Source organism: Stegodyphus dumicola, chromosome 6, assembly GCF_044657685.1.
Source record: "Stegodyphus dumicola isolate Sdum_Otavi_A_Nest chromosome 6, ASM4465768v1".
Taxonomy (NCBI): Eukaryota; Metazoa; Arthropoda; class Arachnida; order Araneae; family Eresidae; genus Stegodyphus; species Stegodyphus dumicola.
The window spans coordinates 165851535-165874849 of NC_140773.1; the positions used below are offsets into that span (position 1 = coordinate 165851535).

The 23315-nt window shown below is 31.4% G+C and overlaps 1 protein-coding gene across 1 annotated transcript in view; it reads right to left on the reverse strand.

Annotated features, from left to right (window-relative positions):
• Positions 1-10949, reverse strand: part of LOC118187113 (uncharacterized) — a 75947-nt gene extending 64998 nt beyond the window's left edge. Inside the window, exon 1 of the mRNA XM_035357309.2 lies at positions 10580-10949. Within this exon, the coding sequence (XP_035213200.1) occupies positions 10580-10883 (304 nt within the window). The 5' untranslated portion in view covers positions 10884-10949. The remainder of the gene's footprint in view (positions 1-10579) is intronic.
• Positions 10950-23315: the final 12366 nt, after the last annotated feature.

A 23315-nucleotide genomic window follows, 5' to 3' on the forward strand; every position in this document is an offset into this window, starting at 1 on the left:
GAATTAACCCAACATCATCAAAGTGTTATCACTATGATAAATGCACTCTATCACAAAAAAAATATATGCACCCATTAAGGAAACAAATTATTATCATGAAACTTAACACGTACATAGTGTATGAGGAGATAAATAAAAGATTACAAATTGTTCGTTTTATTAAGAAGTTAAGGCATCAAAAGGGTTAAAAATCAGTAAGTGGTACAGCAAGCTCTGGCATCTATACAAGGTGAAACACGATGTAACATTGAATCAAGTAGGTCAACTATGACCCCCTGCAGAAGATCATGCCATAATCTTTAAGCCTGGGCAGTTAATTCACCAATATTCCAGGATGGCTGCAGTTGCCTCCCAAGCATGTCCCAAACATGCTCTATTGGCAAGATATCTGGTGACCTGGCAAGCCACAGGAGTACGTCATATCCTTCAAGATAATGTTGGGAGAGTTGCACAGTATGTGGACGAGCACTGTCTTGCTTTATAGATGGCATCTGGGTGACTTGTTAGCTTAGGCAGTATAACTGGCATTAAAATGCCATTCATATAACTGCAAGCCGCCATAATGGCTTGAAGGACGAATAGAGATGATCATGTGTCCCAACACATCGCTCCCCACACTGTCACACCTTGTGTAATTGCCATATGTCACTCGACAACAAATCCCAGATCGGACCGCTGGCCTGGCTGCCTCCACATGCATGTGCGTTGGTGATCAAACACCAAGACTGAATTGGAATTCATCGCTGAAGATCACGTCTCCAGTTGGTCACACTTCAGCTTGCCTGAGTTCAGCAAAAATCAAAACTAACACTGTCTATCACGTGGGGTTAGGTGTCTTAATGGATGTTTTCAGCATATACAGTCAAATACCGAAAATCCGCCGATCTGAAATCTGCGTTGTCTCTCAAAATATAAACATTCCGTTTATAGGTTCCGGAAAACACGACACTGAGTACGAAATATCGAAGAAAAAATACTTACTGAATAATGACATCATAATTATTGAATAATAACGAGTCATAATGGAAATACCAAATTATTGACATATAAAAAAGTTATAAGATAAAAATTTTTTCCCTCTAATCTCTGCATCAAGGTAAAAAAGCAGCCGATTCACTCAACTCTTCGTTCAAGTTCACGATTCACATTGTTGTATTTTCTAAGCTTTGTTATTTCACGAGATTGTTTAGTGCTGCCTTTTTCTTTATCCTGATATTTTGTAGATAAAATAAAAATATTTTAAATTTCAGCCCTTTTTAATACAATGACAGATAAGAAACGCACTCATGATTTTACTGCTTGCAACCTTGAAAAACGTAAACACGTTGCATTGACAGTAACGCAAAAAGTGCAAATTCTGCAAAAGATGGAGGCAGGTGCTACTCCTCTTTATGATTATTGGGCAATATGACAGGCATTTTTAAAATTTTCAACATCACCTTTTTTAAATAATAATAATTTTTTTATTTGTATTCTTAGAAGTTCTTCATTATGTTCAAATCAGATAAAGGTTTAAATTTCTCAAAGCCATTAGAGTAAAATAATTTCTTTTAAATCATTTTTATTAATTTTCTTTCAGCACTTTATGACTCTTCAACAATTAAATTTGTGTTATATTTGGTATTTTTTCTTGAGTTATTAACAAATTGGAGAATACAGTCAAAAGTCGTTAATTCGGACACCCATAATCCAGAATGATCTATAATCCGGACCTCAAAGCTAAAAACTTTCTACGCATGCGTCGCGTTGAAGCATGCGCATAAGACCTTTACGGCTGCGAATACGCGTTTAACGTATAACGGACAGTATAAGCTAAGCTAAAATCAAAGAATCATAGACTTTCTTTGGCTAAAATTATCTAATTCAGTTAATGTTGCAGATTGCGTTGTTCCTTAATCTTCGAATTGGATCCCCGGCTTATTATTTTTTGCAGACTGTTAGAGCAATTTTATAAAAGTAAGCTTGAACTTTCGATTATGTCAAATAGAATTTCTGATATATATTTACTAATATGTAAAGGATCTACAAAGCGAAAGTATGTTTCAAAGTCCAATAAACAAAAGTGGAATTGCTGCAAAAAAATGACGTAACCATTCTGAAATCTGTTTACCAATTTCACGCTGCTCTGCGGCAGGGGGCAATGAATTGGAAGTTGATCTGTCAGCACTATCCGTATCTTCAGGGCAGATGTTTTCATTTTATTTGGCTTATAATTCCTTACGAAATGTAGTATTTCATCTTTGATATGATTTAAATCAAATTCCTCGTCATCACAGAGGTTATTGAAAACGAAAAAATTTCGATTGACAAATTAGTCGGTATTCTCGACACAGCAATTATAGGACTTGAACAGCGGAACTTTGTAACTGAACAAGAAATTATGTCTGTTTATAGAATTAAAGAGAATGTATTATCACATAAAAAACGAAGCAACTTAAACATTGAAAGAAATGTTTAATAAAGTAAACAAATAAATATTAAGCTTTCTTTTGTAAATTTTGATACCCTTTAGATCATAATTGTTCTTTATTTCATAAATTACGGTTTCATATTTTTAATTTTAGAATTTCTGCATGCTATCTTACGCGATTTAAACTGATGATCTATAATCCGGAAAAATCGATAATTCGGAATCGCCGAAGTCCCGACGAGTCTGGATTAACGACTTTTGACTGTAGTAATATTGGTGAAGTTCACAGGTCAGTTTTTGTCTCAAAAAAAAAAAAAAAAAAGTTTCATCGTATTCTTTTACCCCAGTGGGCGTGCGGCGGGACTTCCTGCGAAACAAAAGAATGTTTTTTAGTTGCTGTATCTAACCACTCTGCTAGAGCTCTGCTTAATGTTATTGATGGCACTATTATATACTCAGATTGCTGGAAAGTATATAACATTGAAGAATAATAAAAAGTCAGATTTGAACATTTTTGCATTAACTATATATAAAATTGGTACTGTTCTGTTATGGGGACCAGATTCAAATATCACCGAAAGCTGACGATCCAATGAAAAATACGAATCATAAAAACCTCCAGAATATTTATGATAAGTTGAAGTAAAATTTAAGTGTAAAATAACATAACAGATATTTATAAAATTAGAAACTTTTAACGTAAGGTAAATAATTTGCTGAAGAAATCAGGGGAAAAAATGTCTGTTAGCTAATTAAAATTAATTACCGAATTAAGCTTTTATCAGGATCAATAAAACAGTATGGTTATCTTCTGTCATTGGGGGGAGTGGATTCAGAAACACGTGTACGCGCATGTCATGTATGTGTACGTACCTATAACACGGTAACATGAATGCACATAAGTACATGTATGCACACATGAACATATTTACATACAGGCATATTACATGCATAAATATTCTGAAACTGGTACCAATAACATAGAAATACTGAATTTTTAGATAGAATATTTAATTAGATGCTTTTTTTGCCAATAGTTGTAGCCCTACATTAGTAAAAGCGGTTGATCTTTACAATATGGTAACTGGTAGTTTGGCGACATCGATAGGCGAGGTAGAGGCGATAAAGGTTACTACCTGGGACTTTGGTAATAATGTGAGCAGTACTCAGTTCCGATTACGCATTATTTTGTGTGAGGGAAATGAGAGATCATGGGATATGTCATGTGATATTAATGGACGAATTACGGTTCTTTAATCGGAAAAGGGGGGAAATCGGGAAAAAATCTGGAAATTTTGTATTTGGCTTTATTCTGTGTTGAGTGAAACAGTGTTCGTGAATTTTTGGATCCCATGGCCGTAACTAAAGTGAATTCGAAATGGGTATTTATGTATGTATTAATTTAATGTATGTGCTCATTTATATTTTAAGTAGTGTTTTTGAATTTAATTATATTTTAATTAAATGATAGTTATTTTGTGAATTTTATGTTTGTAGGAATTTGGTATACGTTTTAGTTGAAGTAAACGTGCATGGAAATAATTTAAATATCTGACACTAAGTATTTGTAATGGTTGCGGTATGAATTCGTTGGTGACGTGTATAATGTAATAGATGATTTAGAGGTAAAAGTTTTTGGATATTTTATTTATTTTATATGTGGAAATGTTCATATTTGGAAAGGGTAAATACTTTTTCGCGATCTGGTAATTTCATATATGTTCTTTTTACCGGGTTTAAAGATTGAGAAAATTGTCATGTATTTTCGTGAAATTTTTCTAATTTATGAGAAAAAAGCAGTGTACATGGATATAGTGAAGAGTGTGCGCAATGCCGTTTTTGTGCAATTCTGGGATGTTTTTTTAAGTAAAAGTAAGTCGGCTGTACATGGTTTAGTGATATTTTAATTAAATGATAGTTATTTTGTGAATTTTATGTTTGTAGGAATTTGGTATACGTTTAAGTTGAAGTAAACGTGCATGGAAATAATTTAAATATTTTTGATACTAAGTATTTGTAATGCTTGCGATATGAATTCGTTGGTGACGTGTATAATGTAATAGATGATTTAGAGGTAAAAGTTTTTGGATATTTTGTTTATTTTATATGTGGAAATGTTCATATTTGGAAAGGGTAAATACTTTTTCGCGATCAGGTAATTTCATATATGTTCTTTTTACTGGGTTTAAAGATTGAGAAAATTGTCATGTATTTTCGTGAAATTTTTCTAATTGATGAGAAAAAAGCAGTGTACATGGATATAGTGAAGAGTGTGCGCAATGCCATTTTTGTGCAATTCTGGGATGTTTTTTTAAGTAAAAATAAGTCGGCGTGTACATGGTTTATGTGTATGTGTTATTTTGAAAAACGCGTAAGGAGTATGGTATTGTGTACTTTTTCTGGATTTTGCAGTGAATATTTGTCATGATTAAGCAGTTTTGTTAGATAAAATTTCTAGCATAAGTGTAATTCGGCTAGTAGATTGTTTTAAGAAGTGTTCAGTAGATAAAAAGAAAAGAAACATGTCTTTACTTCGTGAAGACAAAATGGCGGCGGGAAAAAAAATAGAGGGTTGCTGTAGGAGAGTTGGTCGCCAAATTTTCGCCAAAAAAACGCCAAGTTACCATAATGTAAAGATCAACCGTAAAAGCTAAGCAAAAGTTAATAATTAAAAGCTACTTATAAAAATTTTACACAAATTAAAAATTTTTATTCCTATATGAAACATGAAAATGATTTTTTAAAATTTTATTACTTTTTTAACCCCAAAGGATCATTTGTATATATATATGGGTACTATTCTGTTTTGAGGGCCGTAAAAAAATTGCAGCGAAAATGTATGCGCAAAAGCGCCCCCATTTAACAGAGCGCCAAATCTAGCGTACGCGCTGATTTCAGACTGCGTAAGTTTATATAGTTCTGTATTTCTTAAGACGCCATTGAAATACTAGTTTAATTTTTAAATCCTTTATATATATATATATATATATAATAATTTATTTCCTAAACCGTCTCCAGTCCCCGTTAAAACATTATTAACATTTTGCTTTCAAATTACTTCAAAACATCTTTCAAAATATAACTTACCAGTATGGATGCACACTTTTAAAATAATTCTACTTTAATTAAACTTAGGAGATAATATAATCAATTAATCAATAAATACCTAATGTACCCACTATATATATATATATATATATATATATATATATCCTATGGATTTAACAATTTGGGAATTGCCCATGACGAAAAGTCGGCAATAGAATTCTGGGTAAAGTGCACAATCATCCACTGCTTGACACGCTTTTAAGAACTGCACATACTTGGTATCCATGTGCACATCGACCTATTTTCACTTAAAAAAAAAAATCCTAGAATTGCACAAAAATGGCACTGCGCACACCCTTGACCTTATCAATGTACACATCGAGATTCTGCACTTTAACGAGAATATTTTCAAAGAAAATGCATCATTCATTATAGAAAATTACGTTTGAACAACCAACGAGATGAAATTATGCTTTAGCGATAAGTTGGTAGCGAAATAGTGATGCAGGCATCCATTCAGTTATGTTTAGCAATTTTTATATAAATTATAATAATGATCTGAAATAGTTATTTACTCTTATGCTTCCATTCAGTCATGTTTAGCCTTTTTCATATAAATTATAATAATAAAAAGTATTATATGAAGTTAACCTTTCATCTAAATTAAAACATCAATCTTAGATAGTTATTTACTATTGTACTTTCTTTCTTGCCGCAATTATTTTTGGCAGCATTGGCATCAACAATAGTTTGGCGATTTTTTACGGCCCTCAAAACCGAATAGTACCTATATATGAAAGTAAAACTCAAATGCTGACTGACGGAAAGCGAATTTCATGTTAGACAAACGGATTCGAATTTCATGTTTGACAAACAGATTCAGATTTTTATTTATCAAAATAACCTTTCATAATGCTTCATTCTTCCTTATTGATAACATCAAATTCTTTTTATGACGAATTTCAAATTAATCAAGCAATTTCCAATAGTTTAAATTATACAGGGACTACTGATGGCATTTCCATAAGAAACCAAATACACAAATCCATCACCTGAATGATTTCCTGGCAGCTATAATAAATACAGATGCCTTCGATCTATACTTATGATGGGTCAACGTAAAATTCAGTATACGCCCACCTAGCTGAAACTGGGAATTGATTACAAGGTACACTTAATTCAAACCACAAATGAGGAAACCCATTAACCTACGCCTGCCCCCATATGACCCAATTAGAGTTTGAACTCATTCAAAGTAACTGGGAAATGAAAAATACAAGAGCACATACCATGGTTACATTCCATACCTCAAACAAACATGTCATATAAAGCAAATGAACACAACTTTTCGGTTAGAGTACAGGTAAGGGTACCCCTCTTGTATTATTGCGAAGTTGTTTCATTTATTGCTGAATAAGGTAAGATTAATTTGAAGTTTCCGTACAATTTGCAAAGAAAGAGGGAAAGAGCATTATTTGACTGGTGTGTAAATGAAGATTTACTTAGTAAGCCTTTATTAATTGTCCTGCTTGTAGGAAGGAAATGCGTATAGTTGGACTATACAGCACTACAGAGGATATTTTTTACTCTTATTTTGTGAATTCATTGGCGAGGCCAGTAAATGAATATAATTCGATGTGTACATGGACAAAGTCAAGGAGGTGCGCAATGCCTAGTTTGTGCGATTCTCTGATGTTTTTTAAAGTGAAAATAGTTTGATGTGTACACGGATAAAGTCAAGGGAGTGCACAACGCCAAGTTTGTGCAATTCTGGGACTTTTTTTAAATGAAAATAGGTTGATGTCTATATGGATACCAAGTTTGCATAATTCCTTTGTCTTGTCATTTTGGTTCTGTGTAGCGGCAATTTTCCGCTACACAAGTCAAATTGCACAAACTCAATATCCATGTACCGCCAAAAATTACCAATTTTCGCCAAGGGTTACCCGTAAATATACTTTTACAAACTTTTTCACCAGCTTTAACTTCTGTTTTGCAATACCAGTTTCCATACATAATTTCTTCAATTCTATAACATTAATTTAGCAAAGGAGAAGTGCACTTAACGTTTTTTAAAAAGTTCAAATTTCATAATTCGTTTCAGTGTAACTTTAGTTCCTGGGTTTAATTTTGAAAATAATTAATACTTTTAAACAATTACTTATTTTTTTAAAAATTTACATTCCACCATCGTCACATAACAGTAAACAAAATATGAGGAATAAAGGTCTGCAAAATCAATATAATAAATATTCCCTATATAACACTACTTCAGCGTTTCTACATCACTTAGAACACACCACTTTAAATTTAACAAATTATTTTGGAATACAGAGGAAGAAAACAATACGATTTCTAATCGTATTGAACTGAATAACAGAACATATTTTTACAATTAATATTTGTAAAATACATGTTTCACTTACGCATAATCAACTGTGTCAATTTAAATCATCTCTTATACACTGATGTCATAAAAATTTCTGATTTCATCATTTGCAGTCCCAAAGCATATATTGTCACATTTAAATAGACCTCAGGGAAGAAAAAAAAAGGGGGGGAACTAAGTTACCCTGCTATTTTGTTTATATATATAATACATATATTGTTTATATATTATATATATAGTACATTCCCTTTTCTTATTATACATATTTTAAATTTAAATTTTTATTTTTTAATTTTTGATTTGTTTTTGCAAAGAATGCATTATATTTCTTATATTTTGGGTACAACTCTAATATACGCCCTAATTTCACCAAATGTGGCGATATGAGTTCTATGCTGGTTTTTGGCGCGATTGCGTGTTCTATGGCAACCCTGTTGACGTTGAAAAATCTTTTGCTGGAGCTCGTTGGTTCGCCTCTGTGCCTGAGAAGATGTGAAAGAAAGATAAAATGGTAGTTGTTGAATTGAAGTTCGGCAAAAGGAAATATGATTGTAGCTATCCTGTTGAGGGGTAGTGGGTATTTGGAAGTGTGGAAAGAGGGTCTGGGAGATTATTTTTAATGGCAGTGCATGATAGAAGTAGGGATTTTATTTATTTGTGAACTATAGTATAAATTTTCTGGATAGTGTGTCTGGCTGTCATGTAAATACGATAGTGATTACGTGGCGGCATGTTAAAGGCGGTATGAAATTTATATTTCTGCTATTCGAAAACGCATTAATTCATGGTAAGTGCATTTTATTTTATCCTTGTTCTTACTTTGTAGAATGTTATGTTCATTGGTTCTTTAGTATGAATTTCTGTCGTTCTTGTTGTTTTTTTAAATTGTTTGAAATTTATTTTAGTTTATTTTGTTGTTTAGTGTCTAGACTGTACAATTCGTAGATGTTTTTTAAAGTTGAAACAGAACGCTGTGTACATGGTATTATTTGAAATTTATTGTTGTTATGTTATTTTATTAAAGCGGGGAGTGTGTAGATCATAGATTCCTTCCTTGCCTAAATTGTGCAATTCGTAGAATTTTTTTTAAGTTTAAACAGGATGTTGTGTACATGGTATTCTTTGAAATTTATTGTTATGTTAATTTATTAAAGCGAGGTGTGCGTAGTTTGTAGATTCGTTCGTTGCCTACATTGTGCAATTCGTAGATGCTTTTTTTAAGTTAAAACATGTCGCTGTGTACATGGATTCTTGTCAAATATTTTTGGTTAGAAACTTTACATTTTTGCTATCTAAATTTTTTGTTTTTGTTTCGGATTTTTAGCTGAATTGTGTGTTCAAAACGTAGTTTTTGCATGTGCGAAAACCGCGTTTTTGAAGACATTTTAGGCTAAAAGTTCAAAATGTAGACAAAAAATTTAGATAGTAATATGGCAGCGTGAAGTTTCTCGCCAAAAATATTTGGTGAGAAATTTGGTGACTTGAAGGCGCATATCAGAGTAGTTCCATATTTTGTAATTTTCTAATGTTTATTTCAATTACTTTGAGTTCTATTTCATAATGCCAATTTCCAATGTTTAATTTTTACAAATAGTTTTGAATTAAAATGCATAAACACAAGGAGGTCGGGGGACAATTACTCGAGTAATATCAATTTTACTGCAGAAATTGCTTTTCACTCAAAATTGAATTAGCAAAAATACTTAATCGGAATGAGTGCTTTGGTGCTCTGCATTGGTTCTCGATCCCTTCTATTCACGGAAATATTTGGCCTAGCTTGAATTGCCGGTTTGGCATCACCTTATTACTTGAGTAAAGGACAATACACCTTTGTATTTATTTTTAATTTTTGTTCATTGAACGGGAGTTGGTTTGTTCCCCTTGAAAAGTCAACGAATTTCCAATCAATGGCAATGATTACTTACTTTTAATTTAATTATTTGCTTTTAATTTATTTCTTTTTACAATTATTCATGACTTAATTCAAGTCCCCGTTTAACATTTTTAACAATTTTTGAAATTGAACTTACTAACTATGGATTCATTCTTTTAAAATAATTCTACTAAAATTAATCTTAGAAGATAATATAATCAATATTTCTTTAGTAAATAAATTATTATTAACTTACTTTGCAGCAATTGCGCAAGTAGTAGAATAACTCGATTTCGCTCTAACTGAATTTAAGATCATACAACATTATATACATAATACATATATTGTTTATATAATATTAGGTAAAAGTTTACAATCGGGTGCCCCTTTTTTATATATAATACATGTTTATATAATATTATATATATGTATTGTTTATATTATATATATTGTTTATTTATTACGTATATATGTGTGTGTGTATCAAAAACATGACATAAGAATTACGAAAATGCGATTACTGAAAGGATGTAGAAAACAAACAATATTGTTTTAAAGGTCCAAGACACAGAGCACGGGTATGACGTAAGTGCATCACACTCTTGCGCGATTGCAGACGTTTGAAAACAAACATGGCGTTCAAAAACGTTAAGCATGTCGGATATACATAGTCAAAATAATCACACACGAGTAATATGTTTAAAAACATATAAATTCGTTTATAGCCTACATATTTTTATTTCCAAAACCTCCCATATACACTAATATGATGAAAAAATTAATTCCACTATAGTTACCGTTATTTCAAAATCGTTATCACTTTAGAAATAATATACATATATTTATAACTATAACTCACCCACTTCTCTCCACATAGCCCGATGAGTTGCTAAAAAACCATCTCGAATAGCTTTAAGTACCTGATTATCATCATCACTCCAAAATGACTTTTGACTAACAATATTATTCATTAAATGTTCTTTAGCAAACAAGGCAGCTTCCCTACCACCATGACCATCAAAAATTCCAAAATATGCATACTCCAGATCCTTTTGATCTTCACTTTGTTGATAAGCTACAACAAAAGCATCTTCCATATATTTCCTTCCACCTTGATTACAATGTCCTGTCACGCGTAAATTAAGTCCAATACTCGGCGTCATTACACAGACCACCTTATTAACTTTACTAAACAAAACTTGTGGTTTAGCGTCCAGCGTTACTGGAGACGTCAGCATCTGCCGTAACAGTTGAACGCTATTGGCTTATAATCCAATGACGTAAACAGAGATATACCTTTGGCGTATTTTTAGTCACTCGATCTCAGCCCCAGCAGTGCTGGCAGCGATTCAATAGATATATAGATGGCGCTCTGGAACTTTAATAGGCAGGGAGGTTGTTTTATATTTTCGGTGTGTTCATTCAGTGTTTTATATTTCAGTGATTATGAGTAAATTTACCAAGAAAAAAAGTGTTTATTAACTAAAGGATGAAATACTTCGACGTAAAGAATAAAGAAACAGCCAACGTTCCTTGTTTTAACAGGAAAACACATTACGTACCGATTTAAAAATCGGGACCATCATTCAAAAGTTCGTTTCCAAGAAATGCTCAGAATTTTTGAAATATTAAGCATTATCAGAGCCGTATAGTTTCAGTTCGAATTATCAGAGCCGTATAGTTTATCATATTATCAGAGCCGTATTATCGAACCGTTTATCATCATTATCAGAGCAGTATAGTTTCAGTTCGAGTCCTATTCCTGCTTTGTCAGGAGCAAAGTCCATATCTTTGCAAGTTATATGAAAGTTGATAGATGAAAATGCAAAATGATTATAAAAAATTCAAAACAAAGTCCTATAATGCTTTGCCAGTTGAATCAAAGTCTTTAGTCTGATACCTGTTGCTTTGATGAGATTTAGTAGCTATGAGCAGAGAGGGAAAGGAGAAAAACGAGGTACTAATTGTATCATTTTTATATGTTGGATAAGTGCTTAGTGATGATTAGACAGACACACACCACTAGAACTTAGACCCCCATCCAAGGATCTAAGAGGGACTGCCAAACGGTGTTTGAGAAATCCAAGGTTCAGAGACCTCGATCAAGGCGGCGCAGCGTATTTCCAAACCCTACCCCACTTTTCGAATTTTGACGTCACGGAAATATCGACTAGTTTCACCTGGCAAGACGGCGTACCCCGCTTTTGAAACTAGCGGCTCAAAACAGGGATGGCTGTGAGCGGCTCCTTACGGAAGGCCTGTTATGCGCATGCTCACGGACATAGTGAAATGTATTTATTTCCATATGATCATTGGGCTACTACATTTGGCTATTATGCGCCACTTGGCGTTGTTTCTATCAATTATCGGAAAATTCGAATGTGAGAGTGGTTCCTTTTTCACTTTATATATAAATAATATTTTTCACACATATGCTAACTGTTTTAAATGCTGAAAATGAAAGATATGCTATTTATACAGAGTTCATTGCGAACAATGAAAACTGAACAGTTAAGTATTAAAATTCTTTCCGTGAAAACAATCACGTTCAGCTTCCGAGCCATCACTAGGCAGAAGAGACATTTTTCGAATATTTTGATAGTGCTTCTGAGAACAAAATAAGAGAAATTCCTGTCATAAAAATAAATATTTTGGGTGCTAGTTTCCCTAAGAAAGGTCCTCCATGGAAGCATCCCTTTCCTTAGGCAGATAGTCCATATGAAGTTAACCTAACCTGAAAGTAATAATTTTATTATGGATTGATTTGAAGACATCTTTAACAAAAAAAAAAAAAAAAAAAAAAAAAAAAAAAACCCTACAAATTTCAGAATTTTTTCTCTAATAACCATAATCATATTTATTTAGTTTTGGAATAATTATTTGAGTATTTTCCATTTATATATAACTTTAATGCTCATGTAGATTACAAAAAAATATTTTGCTAAATTTTAAAATGTTCTATGGGAATCAAAGCTATTACGTTTAAAGAGATTTGCTAGTTTAATTGAGAATGATGAAATTTGTGCTAGCTACCTAACAGAAGGAATATCTTCACTGAGAACTAAGGGATTAGGATTATTTGGATTATGTAAAAGTATTTTACAGATATCTGCCTTAAGGAGGAATGCCTCACGACCAACAATAGAAACTTCCACAGAAGCTCTAGGGTTATATCAGAATCTCCTTCTAAACAAACCTTCCAACTTCATGATTGAAATTCATCGTTGCATAATATAGTAAAATTAACTTTCTTACATCAGATTTCAACCGATTTATATACCTATTATGCAGTCATTTTATTTCTATCGTTATATTATTTATGCCCCATTTTAGAGAATTTTAAAAATGCAAATTAAAAAAAAATAATAATGAAATAGTGGCAATACATGTTTACTGACTTTCGTAAATGTTTCTCTTATGTAGTGTGATTAATTGAGTAAGACGTACTTCTTCATTTATGCTTTCATCACCTATAAATTTAGATTTTAGAAGTATTAAATGTTTAAACATTATTTGTAATAAGATGTTCTTAAACGAGTTTTGTAGTTCTTAAACAAGTTTTGTGATTTCATAAAGTAAGAAAATTGCACAAATCAAAAATAAATTTTTATTTTACTAAAAAATCATATAGTATATCATATAGTAATCATCTATAAAAATTTCATATACTATTTTAACACTTGAAAAATAAGGAAATGTAAGAACTCAATAACAAGTTTTAAAGTACATAATAAATTACAAAAAGGAAAAAAAGAAAATTATCTTGCAGTTTCGGATGCAAAAATTTTATCATAAAATGTTTTTACTTGATTTTCAGCTACACCGCATACTAATAATAGTAGCAAGTAATAAATTTCTTCAGTTTCATTTTCAAATAAACTGACTTAAATCAAACATCTGAATGTTAGACACATAATTTGAAAAGATTCTCTTTTTTTTTTTTTTTTTTTTTTTTTTTGCATATAACCATAACTTGATTTTTAATGCTGAGAACAAGCATAAAATATCTAAATTATATATCCTAACTTGTTATACGATTACACTTAGATAAAGCAAACTTTGTAATAAAGACATAGTTTTTAAGGTTTGAAATAATTTTCAAAGCAAAAACTTCAAACATCCAACTTCTAACACAAATGCAAAACACTTTATATTAGCTCTACATACAATAGTAATAAATAATTACCTAGGTTTGAAATATTTTTTCATGAATATAAATAAACAGGTATTTAATGTTCTGATGTCATTTTCAGGAACAACATGCATGAATAGATTCACATAAACTCTACATTAAATAATAGCTACATTATTTGAAAGAGTATTAATGCTATTAGTCAATATCCAAAACACTTTCTTCAAAATTAGAAAAACTCCATATATTAGAATCAAACTTGTGATTAAATTCACATCAATTATGCATTTGGACATGGCAGATACAATCTGAAAAAGGCCTAATTGATTTAAGTGAATAACCGCAGCCTTGTGTCAAATGATATAAAAACCCTTTACATTCAAATTTTGTCAGAATCATACAACATTTTTTATAATAATTCTATTTAGATCAGAGTTCCATTATTACCTACATTTGAAATTACCAACATATTTATAAATAAGGAGGATAACGGTTTTCTGATTTTATTCTCAGAAACATAATGTGCATGAATAGATTCATATATGCCGAATCTTGAACACACTAATTTAAAGAACCTTAATGCCATTAACTAATTTCCAAAAAATTTTCTTCAATACAGCAAAAAATCATGAAACACTCAGATCAAAGCAGAATCAAATTTGTGATTGAATTCACATAAATCATGCATTTGAACATGGCACATACAATTTGACAAGAAACGACATTGTTTCGACTGCTATAAAGGCCCTTATATCCAGATTTTACTCGAATCATGAAACATTTTTCAAAAGTTATTATTACTTGTATTAGAAATATACCTTCATGAATATAAATAAGCAAGTAATCATTTTTTTTTTACTTCACTCTAAGAAACATCATGTAAATAAATAAATTTTTATTAACCTTTTAAACTATAAATATACTACTTTGAGGGATTTTTAATTCTATAAAGTTATAACAAAAACACTCTTTTTCAGTAGCGAAAAGCATTTTAAACACCACGATTTTACAATAATTATATATATGATTAAGTTGACATTAACTAATTATTTTAAATTAGACATAAACTTTTGAAAAGGGCCTTATGACTTAAGTAAATAATTGCAGTATGTATTTTTATAGATAAAAAGGACTTAAATAACTAGATTTTCATTTAAAAATACGGTACAATTCCGTTATAGGGACCGCAAAAAATCACCAAAACTATTGTTGATGCCAAAATAATTATGGCAACCTTAACTCAAGAAAAGCATAATAATAAAAAATAACTATCTAAGAGTATTATTTTAATTTAGATGAAAGTTTACTTTCATATAATACACTTTATTATTATAATTTAATATAAACAAACGGCTAATTGTAACTGTAAGAAAGCATTATTGTAACTATCTAAGATTATTAATTTAAGTTGATGGAAGGTTAACTTCATATATTACACTTTTTTGTTAATTTAATTTATCAAAAAAAAAAAAAAAAAAGGTTAAAAATAAGTGAAATTAAACGGGAGGCATAAAATTTTTAAGATCCTGCAACATTGCAGAAAAAATTTCAGGTTTTTTTTTTTTTTTTTTTTGAAAATGTCTATACATAAACTCGGACAAATAAGAATTGAAATGTGCCCCGATGGTGTTTATTACGCCATTTAGCACTGCCCCACAGTCGCTGTATCGTTTGCGTATGGTCCCCGTTTCGGGGTCCACAAAATTCTAGTTGTGGTTGACAGTAAAGTGTTCAATGCCGACATATCGCAGTTCATCCAACTTATATGATTTCTAGCAGTCAGTATAAATAATGCTTCCTTCTGTGACATTTTCCTTTATGATGTTCGAACATCAGTGGCCGAGCGATAAAGTCGCTGAACACTGATAGTTCGGTCTGAGGTTTGAATCCCGCAAACGGGCTGGCTGTATGGACAATTTAATGGTTTTTTCTATGTGTAACGTGTATACAAGCCAGTTTCCCTTAGAAAGTCCTCCACGTAGGCCTCTCTTCCCTTAGATAGCCCTCGAGGCTTTGCTCTAATCACATAAACCAAACCAAACCTTTATGATGTTCCATAAGGTTTTCACCGATCGATCTGGAATAGCAACTAAAACATTCTTTTGATTCTCTGCACAATCCACCGAAAAACTATTGTGGCAGAAGAAGACGTCCAATGTTATTCTTGCTTCTACTGAAAAGGCTTTTGTCTGCTTCATAATTTTTTCCACATCCGCCGAATTTCAACTTAGGCTGAGATATTAAAGCTATGGCACACACCTCTCGCATATCTTCCAGTCTACAGTTGTATTGTGGTTCATCTTCAGTTGGAGTTCACAAAATTCAATAGATGTCATCTCTTGATACCAAAAATAGGTGAGCCTGCCTATCAGTTATAAGGAAGGGGATTTTTGTTCCTTCGATCCAATATCTGACTTCTTAATCCTTTCTTCAGAATACAGGTTCATTCCTGCATCTCCATTTCGCTATTGAGTTACCGATAAAGCATAATTTCATCTCGTGGTTTTTCGATCATAATATTCTATAATGAATGATGTCTTTTCTTTGGAAAAATTATATTGCAGACATTTTGTCATTGGGCAATTCCCAAATTGTTAGATCCATATCATTATCAAAAAAGAATAAAAAAAAAATAAACCAGTATTCCAATGGCGACTTACAAATATTTCCCCCCCCCAATGGCGGGCCTTCGGCTTGGCCACAACTAAGGCCAGGTGGTGGTCACTTTATTATGGAGGCACCTAATAAACCAATAGGGGTGTGCGGAAAAATCTATGAAGGAACCAGCAGTTATAACCATGCCTTCTCCGGAATTCGAGCCTAGGCCTTGTAGTATCGCAGTCAGCTTCCCTAATCAATATATCGTGTGGGCGATGACTTACAAATATAGAACTATTTAAATTTACGTGGTGTGAAATCGCCGCTTTCGTTAGATTTTGCGCATATATTTTTGCTGCAATTTGCTACGGCCCCTATAATGGAATTATACCACAAAATAGTACTTTTATTTGAATCGTGATGTTTTATACGATAAATAACACCAAGATTGAAAAATTCTTAAGCATACAAGTCTTGCACAATGAAAATATTTAAATTACCTTTGCAAACCTAACTTAACATACTATGTCACTTTATGTTTCTTTTTATATAAGTAATGTACAATTTTCATTATTTATAATATAATAAATTATGTTGATTTAGGGCCACTTTAACCCTGCAAGAAGTATAAATGTATACTTAAAACAAACAGTTTAAGAAATTGTGATTTTAAACATAGCATTAAGAAAATATCATCCAAATATAAAAAAAAGTTGCTTTTTACTGATTCTTGAATTTTTTCAGTTTCGTTTCCTCATTTCTATCAAGTGAATTTGAAGGAATATTTCGTACATAATCGTTCAAACATATATTTAGAAATCCTGATGACACTCATGTTTATTATCTTGTACAGCAAATTATATTCACAGCATCTTTTATTAATACGTACATACTATATTACAAAAATAACTGAGATAAGCCTCAGTTAGTTTTGTAAGAAGCTGATGGTGTAGATGAAATGCTTTTCGTACTTTTCAGATATAATAGTCTGGAAAAGTAAATATGCAACTGATATCAATGCCACCATACTTTCTGCTGGGTCTTTGAAACCTCCCAAGTTTTACAGTATCAATATATACATAATTTGTTTCCACTAATGTTCCATTTTTTCTGCCAAGATGTAGAAATCTATGCAAGCACTTTAGTTAGTTTCAATATTACTTGCACAATAAACAGCAATTGTATGTGAAAACTTCTGCAACAGTGTCTGAAACTGCAACCAATTTCACCGACCATTGGAAATAATTTCATTGATTAATACTTTTATGAACTTCTTTTACATCTGAAACTTCTGTAATAAACTGTTTTAGAGAGATGTATCGATAGGAATTAGAATGAAGCTGAAGAATAGACTTAAATTAATTTTTTTTTTCTTTTATATTCCAGGATTTGCTGTACTGAAATATAGTAACTGCCTTCAGACATCTGATGAAAATCTGTACTCAAATTTGTGAGTTTGAAATTTACACGTTAAAATTAATTTTGACCTAATTACTAAAAGTTCTTAATTCTATCGATGATAGCATATATAGTGTGAAAAAGAGCAAAAAATATTTCCTTGCGTAAACATTTGAAATGACTTTTTTTTTATTATCGTTGTTATTAATCTCACTGACAACACCTACGCTAATTCAAATAAAACGCGAAACGCTGGCGAGAAATTACAATAGGTTTACCATCATTTGTTGGCGATAAAAAGAAACGGCGCATGCGCAGTTCGTTCAAAAGATTTTCTCATAGGGAGCCGTTCACAGCCATCCCTGTTTTGAGCCGCTAGTGCTTTTGAATACTACGGCGCGCTTTCGAAAGAATTGTGGTTCTGAATAGTGTGTTTAGGTGCTAATTGTGAGATTTTCGCAATTTAAATTATTATGAGTGGAAATTTACGCAATATCTTTAGTGAATGGTTATTGTTTATCACCGTAGGGTATATGAGGAAAGAGGAGAATAATTCACTGCTGACTTAACAGTATGAAAAATCTGGAAGGTGATACTCGGCAATAAATGTGATGCATTCATCGCAAAATTCAGCGACGCCAGTACATCAAACGATGGTGTTCGAGAAAATTATCCACATCTGAAGTCGCTATACAAAAATTGTATGTGTGCCAACACAGATATTTTAATAAAAAAAAATAATAAATAAATAAAAAAAACACTTGCAGAAAACTTCATATCAAGGAATAAGAAAGAATTGCAGTGCCTCTGTGTGCTTAACAACTACTAAGCATTCTGCAGAATTTTATGCCAAAATCAAGGTTGACAAATAGATTAATAAATGTTTCTTTTAGTGTATATATTTCAAAAGTATTAAAATAACTTGGACAGTTGTTTAATTGCTTAAAACAGCAATAAAGTTCATTTATAAAGATATACAAGGAACTTCATAATTATCAAAATATTTCATTGCTTTGGTGAAAAACTGAAATTTACTAAATTACCTAACTTTTATAACATTAAATATCTTTGTAACTGCAGTATTATGCTCTGTTTTATAAAAGCTTAACTACTTTATTCATTTGTTATACATTAAAATATTTTCTGATTTATTTACTAAATGTGTAATCAATTACCAGGATTACTAAATGTGTTAAGAATTTCCATACATGCTTGTGCAGTGTGATTGCATGTTTGTGTAATGAACTTTGATTTTCATGAATGAAAAAGAAATACAATCTCTGAATAAGTACTTTTTCGTTTTCCAGTTCCTGTGTTTAGCTGTAAAAGTCACTTCAAGTATGTGTCTGTGCAATTTTGACGATGTAAATACTGAAATGATTGTACAGTAAAAACTCAACTAAAAAAATATCCGGAAAGCTCTTGAAATTTTGGATAGTCGAGCATATAAAAAAGGAAATACTGTAATAAGTGAATGGAAGAATAAACTACTAGTCTAAAATCATAAAAACAGTTCATCTTATTTGCATCAACTTGACAATCAAAAGCCAATATTTAATATTATGCACGATTTTGAAAAAAATGTATGCTGCTGATCTTTGGATTATGATAACGGGTGATTTATGCAATTTATGTTATCTGGATTAAGACTGCAAATTGAGACTTTAAATATGAGCAACAGTAATCTGAAAATTTTAAGTAGTAATTTTATATCCAACAATCTCTGCCAAATAACTTCCATGTTTTAAGTAATTAAAATATATATTTTAACCATTTTTATTAATTTTATAAAGTACATTCTATAATTTAAATTTTACTTTCATCTATTTTAATGTTTGCCATTATAAATTGTATACTACTTTTTTAAGATTTCATAGTTGCTAATTAAACTTCCTTTACAATTTATTTAGTTACTTTATGCATACATTCATATTTTATGTAAGAAAGGGATTTATGTGCAGTAGATATACAGTGAAAATCATTTAACACAAAACTGAGGGGACTGAACTATTTTTTTGTGTTAAAGAATATTAAAAAACAAAACATATATTTAACAAAATTAAGCTTACTAGAGTACATTTTATGTACATAGATATGTATATATATGCATGCATCGATGAAACAAAAACATCCATAAGAACTTGATGAAATTTAATACAAAATTTTCAAGTTTTTTGAAAAACATTTTTGTGTTTTGGGAAAATAATCTGATATTTTTCTTTGCAGTGTCTTTATCAGCATCAAATTGTTCAATGTCGAACATTTGGTTATTGATTTCACCATTGGAATGTGCGTCTAAATAACTGTCCATACTTTTTATGATGTTCCTCATTTCGGATGATGTGGGAACAGGAACTGCATTATTCATTTTATTTTCGTCATCAGAATCTGCACCAATGATATTTTTTTAGCTTTGAACAAACTCCAAAATAACTTTGTCCGCCATAATTGGGGCTGTACACACATTATCATAAACTACTGCAACAAATTCTTCCAATAGTACAGTAGGACAGTTTATTAATACAGAAACTTTCTCAAACATTTTATTAAGTGTCAGTTCAATTTCAATATCCTACTTCTCTATTTCTTTTGGCACCAAAGAATCTTATACTTTTGAGAATTGTGTGTAATGAAAATAATTTCCATGCAGTGCAACATGAGCCAAACTCACTAATTTTTACTTGCACTGCCATGAACTCGTCACCGAATTCCAAAGCTAACTGATGAGAGATGAGATGTTTGTAGAGGTGAAAAGCGAAAGTAGCGTAGATAAACAAAACTGGCTCGTGTCACAGAGTATTTCAAAGCCAAATTAGCATCTTTTCTACGAAATATGTGAAACCACCTCTCTTTCATTTCACATCCCGCTTAAATCTCGTCTGTGATGCCAGTGTTTCTATATTTTGTTCATTTCCAGAAAGGATATCTTTTCATGTTAAGCGATTTTTATTTCGTGTTAAAAGAAACAAAATTCATGAAAATACATAGTAGTTTGTGGGGACTTGCATTATTTCGTGTTAACCGATATTTCGTCTTAAGTGTTTTCGCGTTAAACATATTCCACTGTATACAGATGCGTTTGGACTATGTATATACAAATAATTTTTTAATTGGAAAATTTATAAACCTTCCAAAAATTTTCGTGCATTATGCTGCTAAAAATTGATCAGTAAATAAAGAAAAAAATTTAGAACCAATTTTTCAGAAAGAATAAAAATTCAAATTCAAATTGATAAAATTCTGTAAATGTAGAATATCAAATATTCTTTTTAGACTAGTAAAATCTTTTTAAATTGGAAGATATTTTTAATGATTTTACTTCCCCCCCCCCAATTTCTCTTTGCTACGGCTGTTTGATAAGAGGTTCTAGTAAAGTTTTGTGTTAAGATTATTTTGAACTTTCAAAGATTTTCCACTGCAGAATTTTTTCTACATTTTTAAATGCATGTTTTCATTTTTTTTTTTTTTTTTTTTTTAAGATTCTTTTTAGATTAGAAAAATATTTTTAAATTGGAAGATATTTTTAATGATTTTCCTTCGCTTTGAGGAGGACTAGAATTTTCGGGTGAACTATTAGATAAAAAATATATTGAAATGGTTCATCAACTGATTCTGGATACAGAAAAGCAAGGATTTTGTTTTAGAAGGGGAAATGTAATTAAATTTGACATACCTCCTCTTGAGGATATTATGTTGAAGTTGGTTGGATTCCTCGCCTTTCTTGTTCTTTTATACTATTTTTTGGTTTTTCTCGTGATGGCTTATTTTAACATGTTGACTGGCGTGGGGGTCACCGGTGACCAGCATGACTTGGCTACAGCACTGTGGGTGCCACCGGCAATGCGACCAATAGTAAACTACATAATTAGAATAAATATCGATACTGATAAATTTTTAAATAGTACCATCGATTTGAAGAATAATAAATCGTAAAAATTTAAATTATAAATCGCAAAAATGGTATACAGATGTTTGGGGGTCGTCGGTGACCCCCAGCATGAAGAATGCATTAAGCATGATTATATATAACATTATGTTCTGCAGATAATATTTCAACACAATATATATCGCATAATAAAAATTTCAAGTTGGTGTCATGGGCAAATCACATAAAATGCGCGCGGCAGGCAACATGTTAGTTTTTACATTTTAAAGTATTCGTATTCTACATTTATAGGATTTAATGAAGATCATTTGAACTTCAATTTTTTAGTCTTTCTGAAAAGTTGGTTCTAAATTTCTTTATATATATATATATATACTCCTAGAAACTCCTACACTCCTAGAAAAAAGTAATTTATACATTTATTTATCCCACTTTTTCATTTTGAGATATTTTAGTACATGCTTTTCAATATTTAAAAAAAAAAAAAATTCAACTCAGAATTGAAACAGGAGAAAAATAGAGATAATAATAATGTGGGGCATTTGATCCTCTTCCCCTAATAGGCATTTGAAACATGTTAGCGTGTTTTTCCATTCAGCTGAAACGGGGCCCACCAGCGGCCGAGCGGTAAAGTCGCTGAACACTGGTAGTTCGGTCCGAGATTCGAATCCTGTGAACGGGCTGGCTGCATGGGCGTTTTTCCCATGTGTAACGTGTATACGAGCCAGTTCCCTTAGAAACTCCTCCACGAAGGCATCCCTCCCCCTAGGCAGATAGCCCTCGTGTGCTTTGCCATAATTAAATACCCGCTATCCAGCTGAAACAGTAAACATATAGAAAAATGTCCACAGAAACATAATTCGGCTGAGAAACAAAACAGGCAAAAAATGGGTTGGCATCAGGAAACTAATTGGTCTAAAACAGGGCTTCTTAAACTTTTTTTCAGTCGTGATCCTTTTTTATCATAGATTTTTCCACGACCCCAAAATATTTATGAAAATTTTGTGGGACCCCATAAGCATTGCGAAAATCCGACACGCGTGAGTGAAACTATCAATTTTTTCACTTGTACTGTAAGATAATATTGCAGTTTTAGGTCATTATCTTTAATTTCTCATTTTAAGACATAGAACAATGTGAAAATTTTAATTAAGTAACAGATGAAATGACAGCATCACGTGCAAAGCAAGTAAAATGAACATTTATATTATAAAAATGCGCTGAAATATTTTTATTTTTCTCTTTGTCTGTATTGTCTTATCTTTATCTATTTTCAGATACATTGTGTAAAAATATTTGGTAATTGTAAAATTATTATATTAAGTTTAAGAAATATCAAAACTACTAAAAATGTTTTGCGACTCCCTGCTGTAGATAGGGGTTGCGATATACAGTTTAAGAAAGTCATCTAAAATAACGTTACAATATTTGATTTTGCTAAAACATTGGATAACTGAGGACACAGCCAGTGCAGTTATGGCAGATGTACAAAATTTTGGAATTTACAGAAATATCAAGTAGCAAAATTTTTGAAATTTAGGACCCACAGAGATTGCATAGCACAACAAAATGTACCTGCTG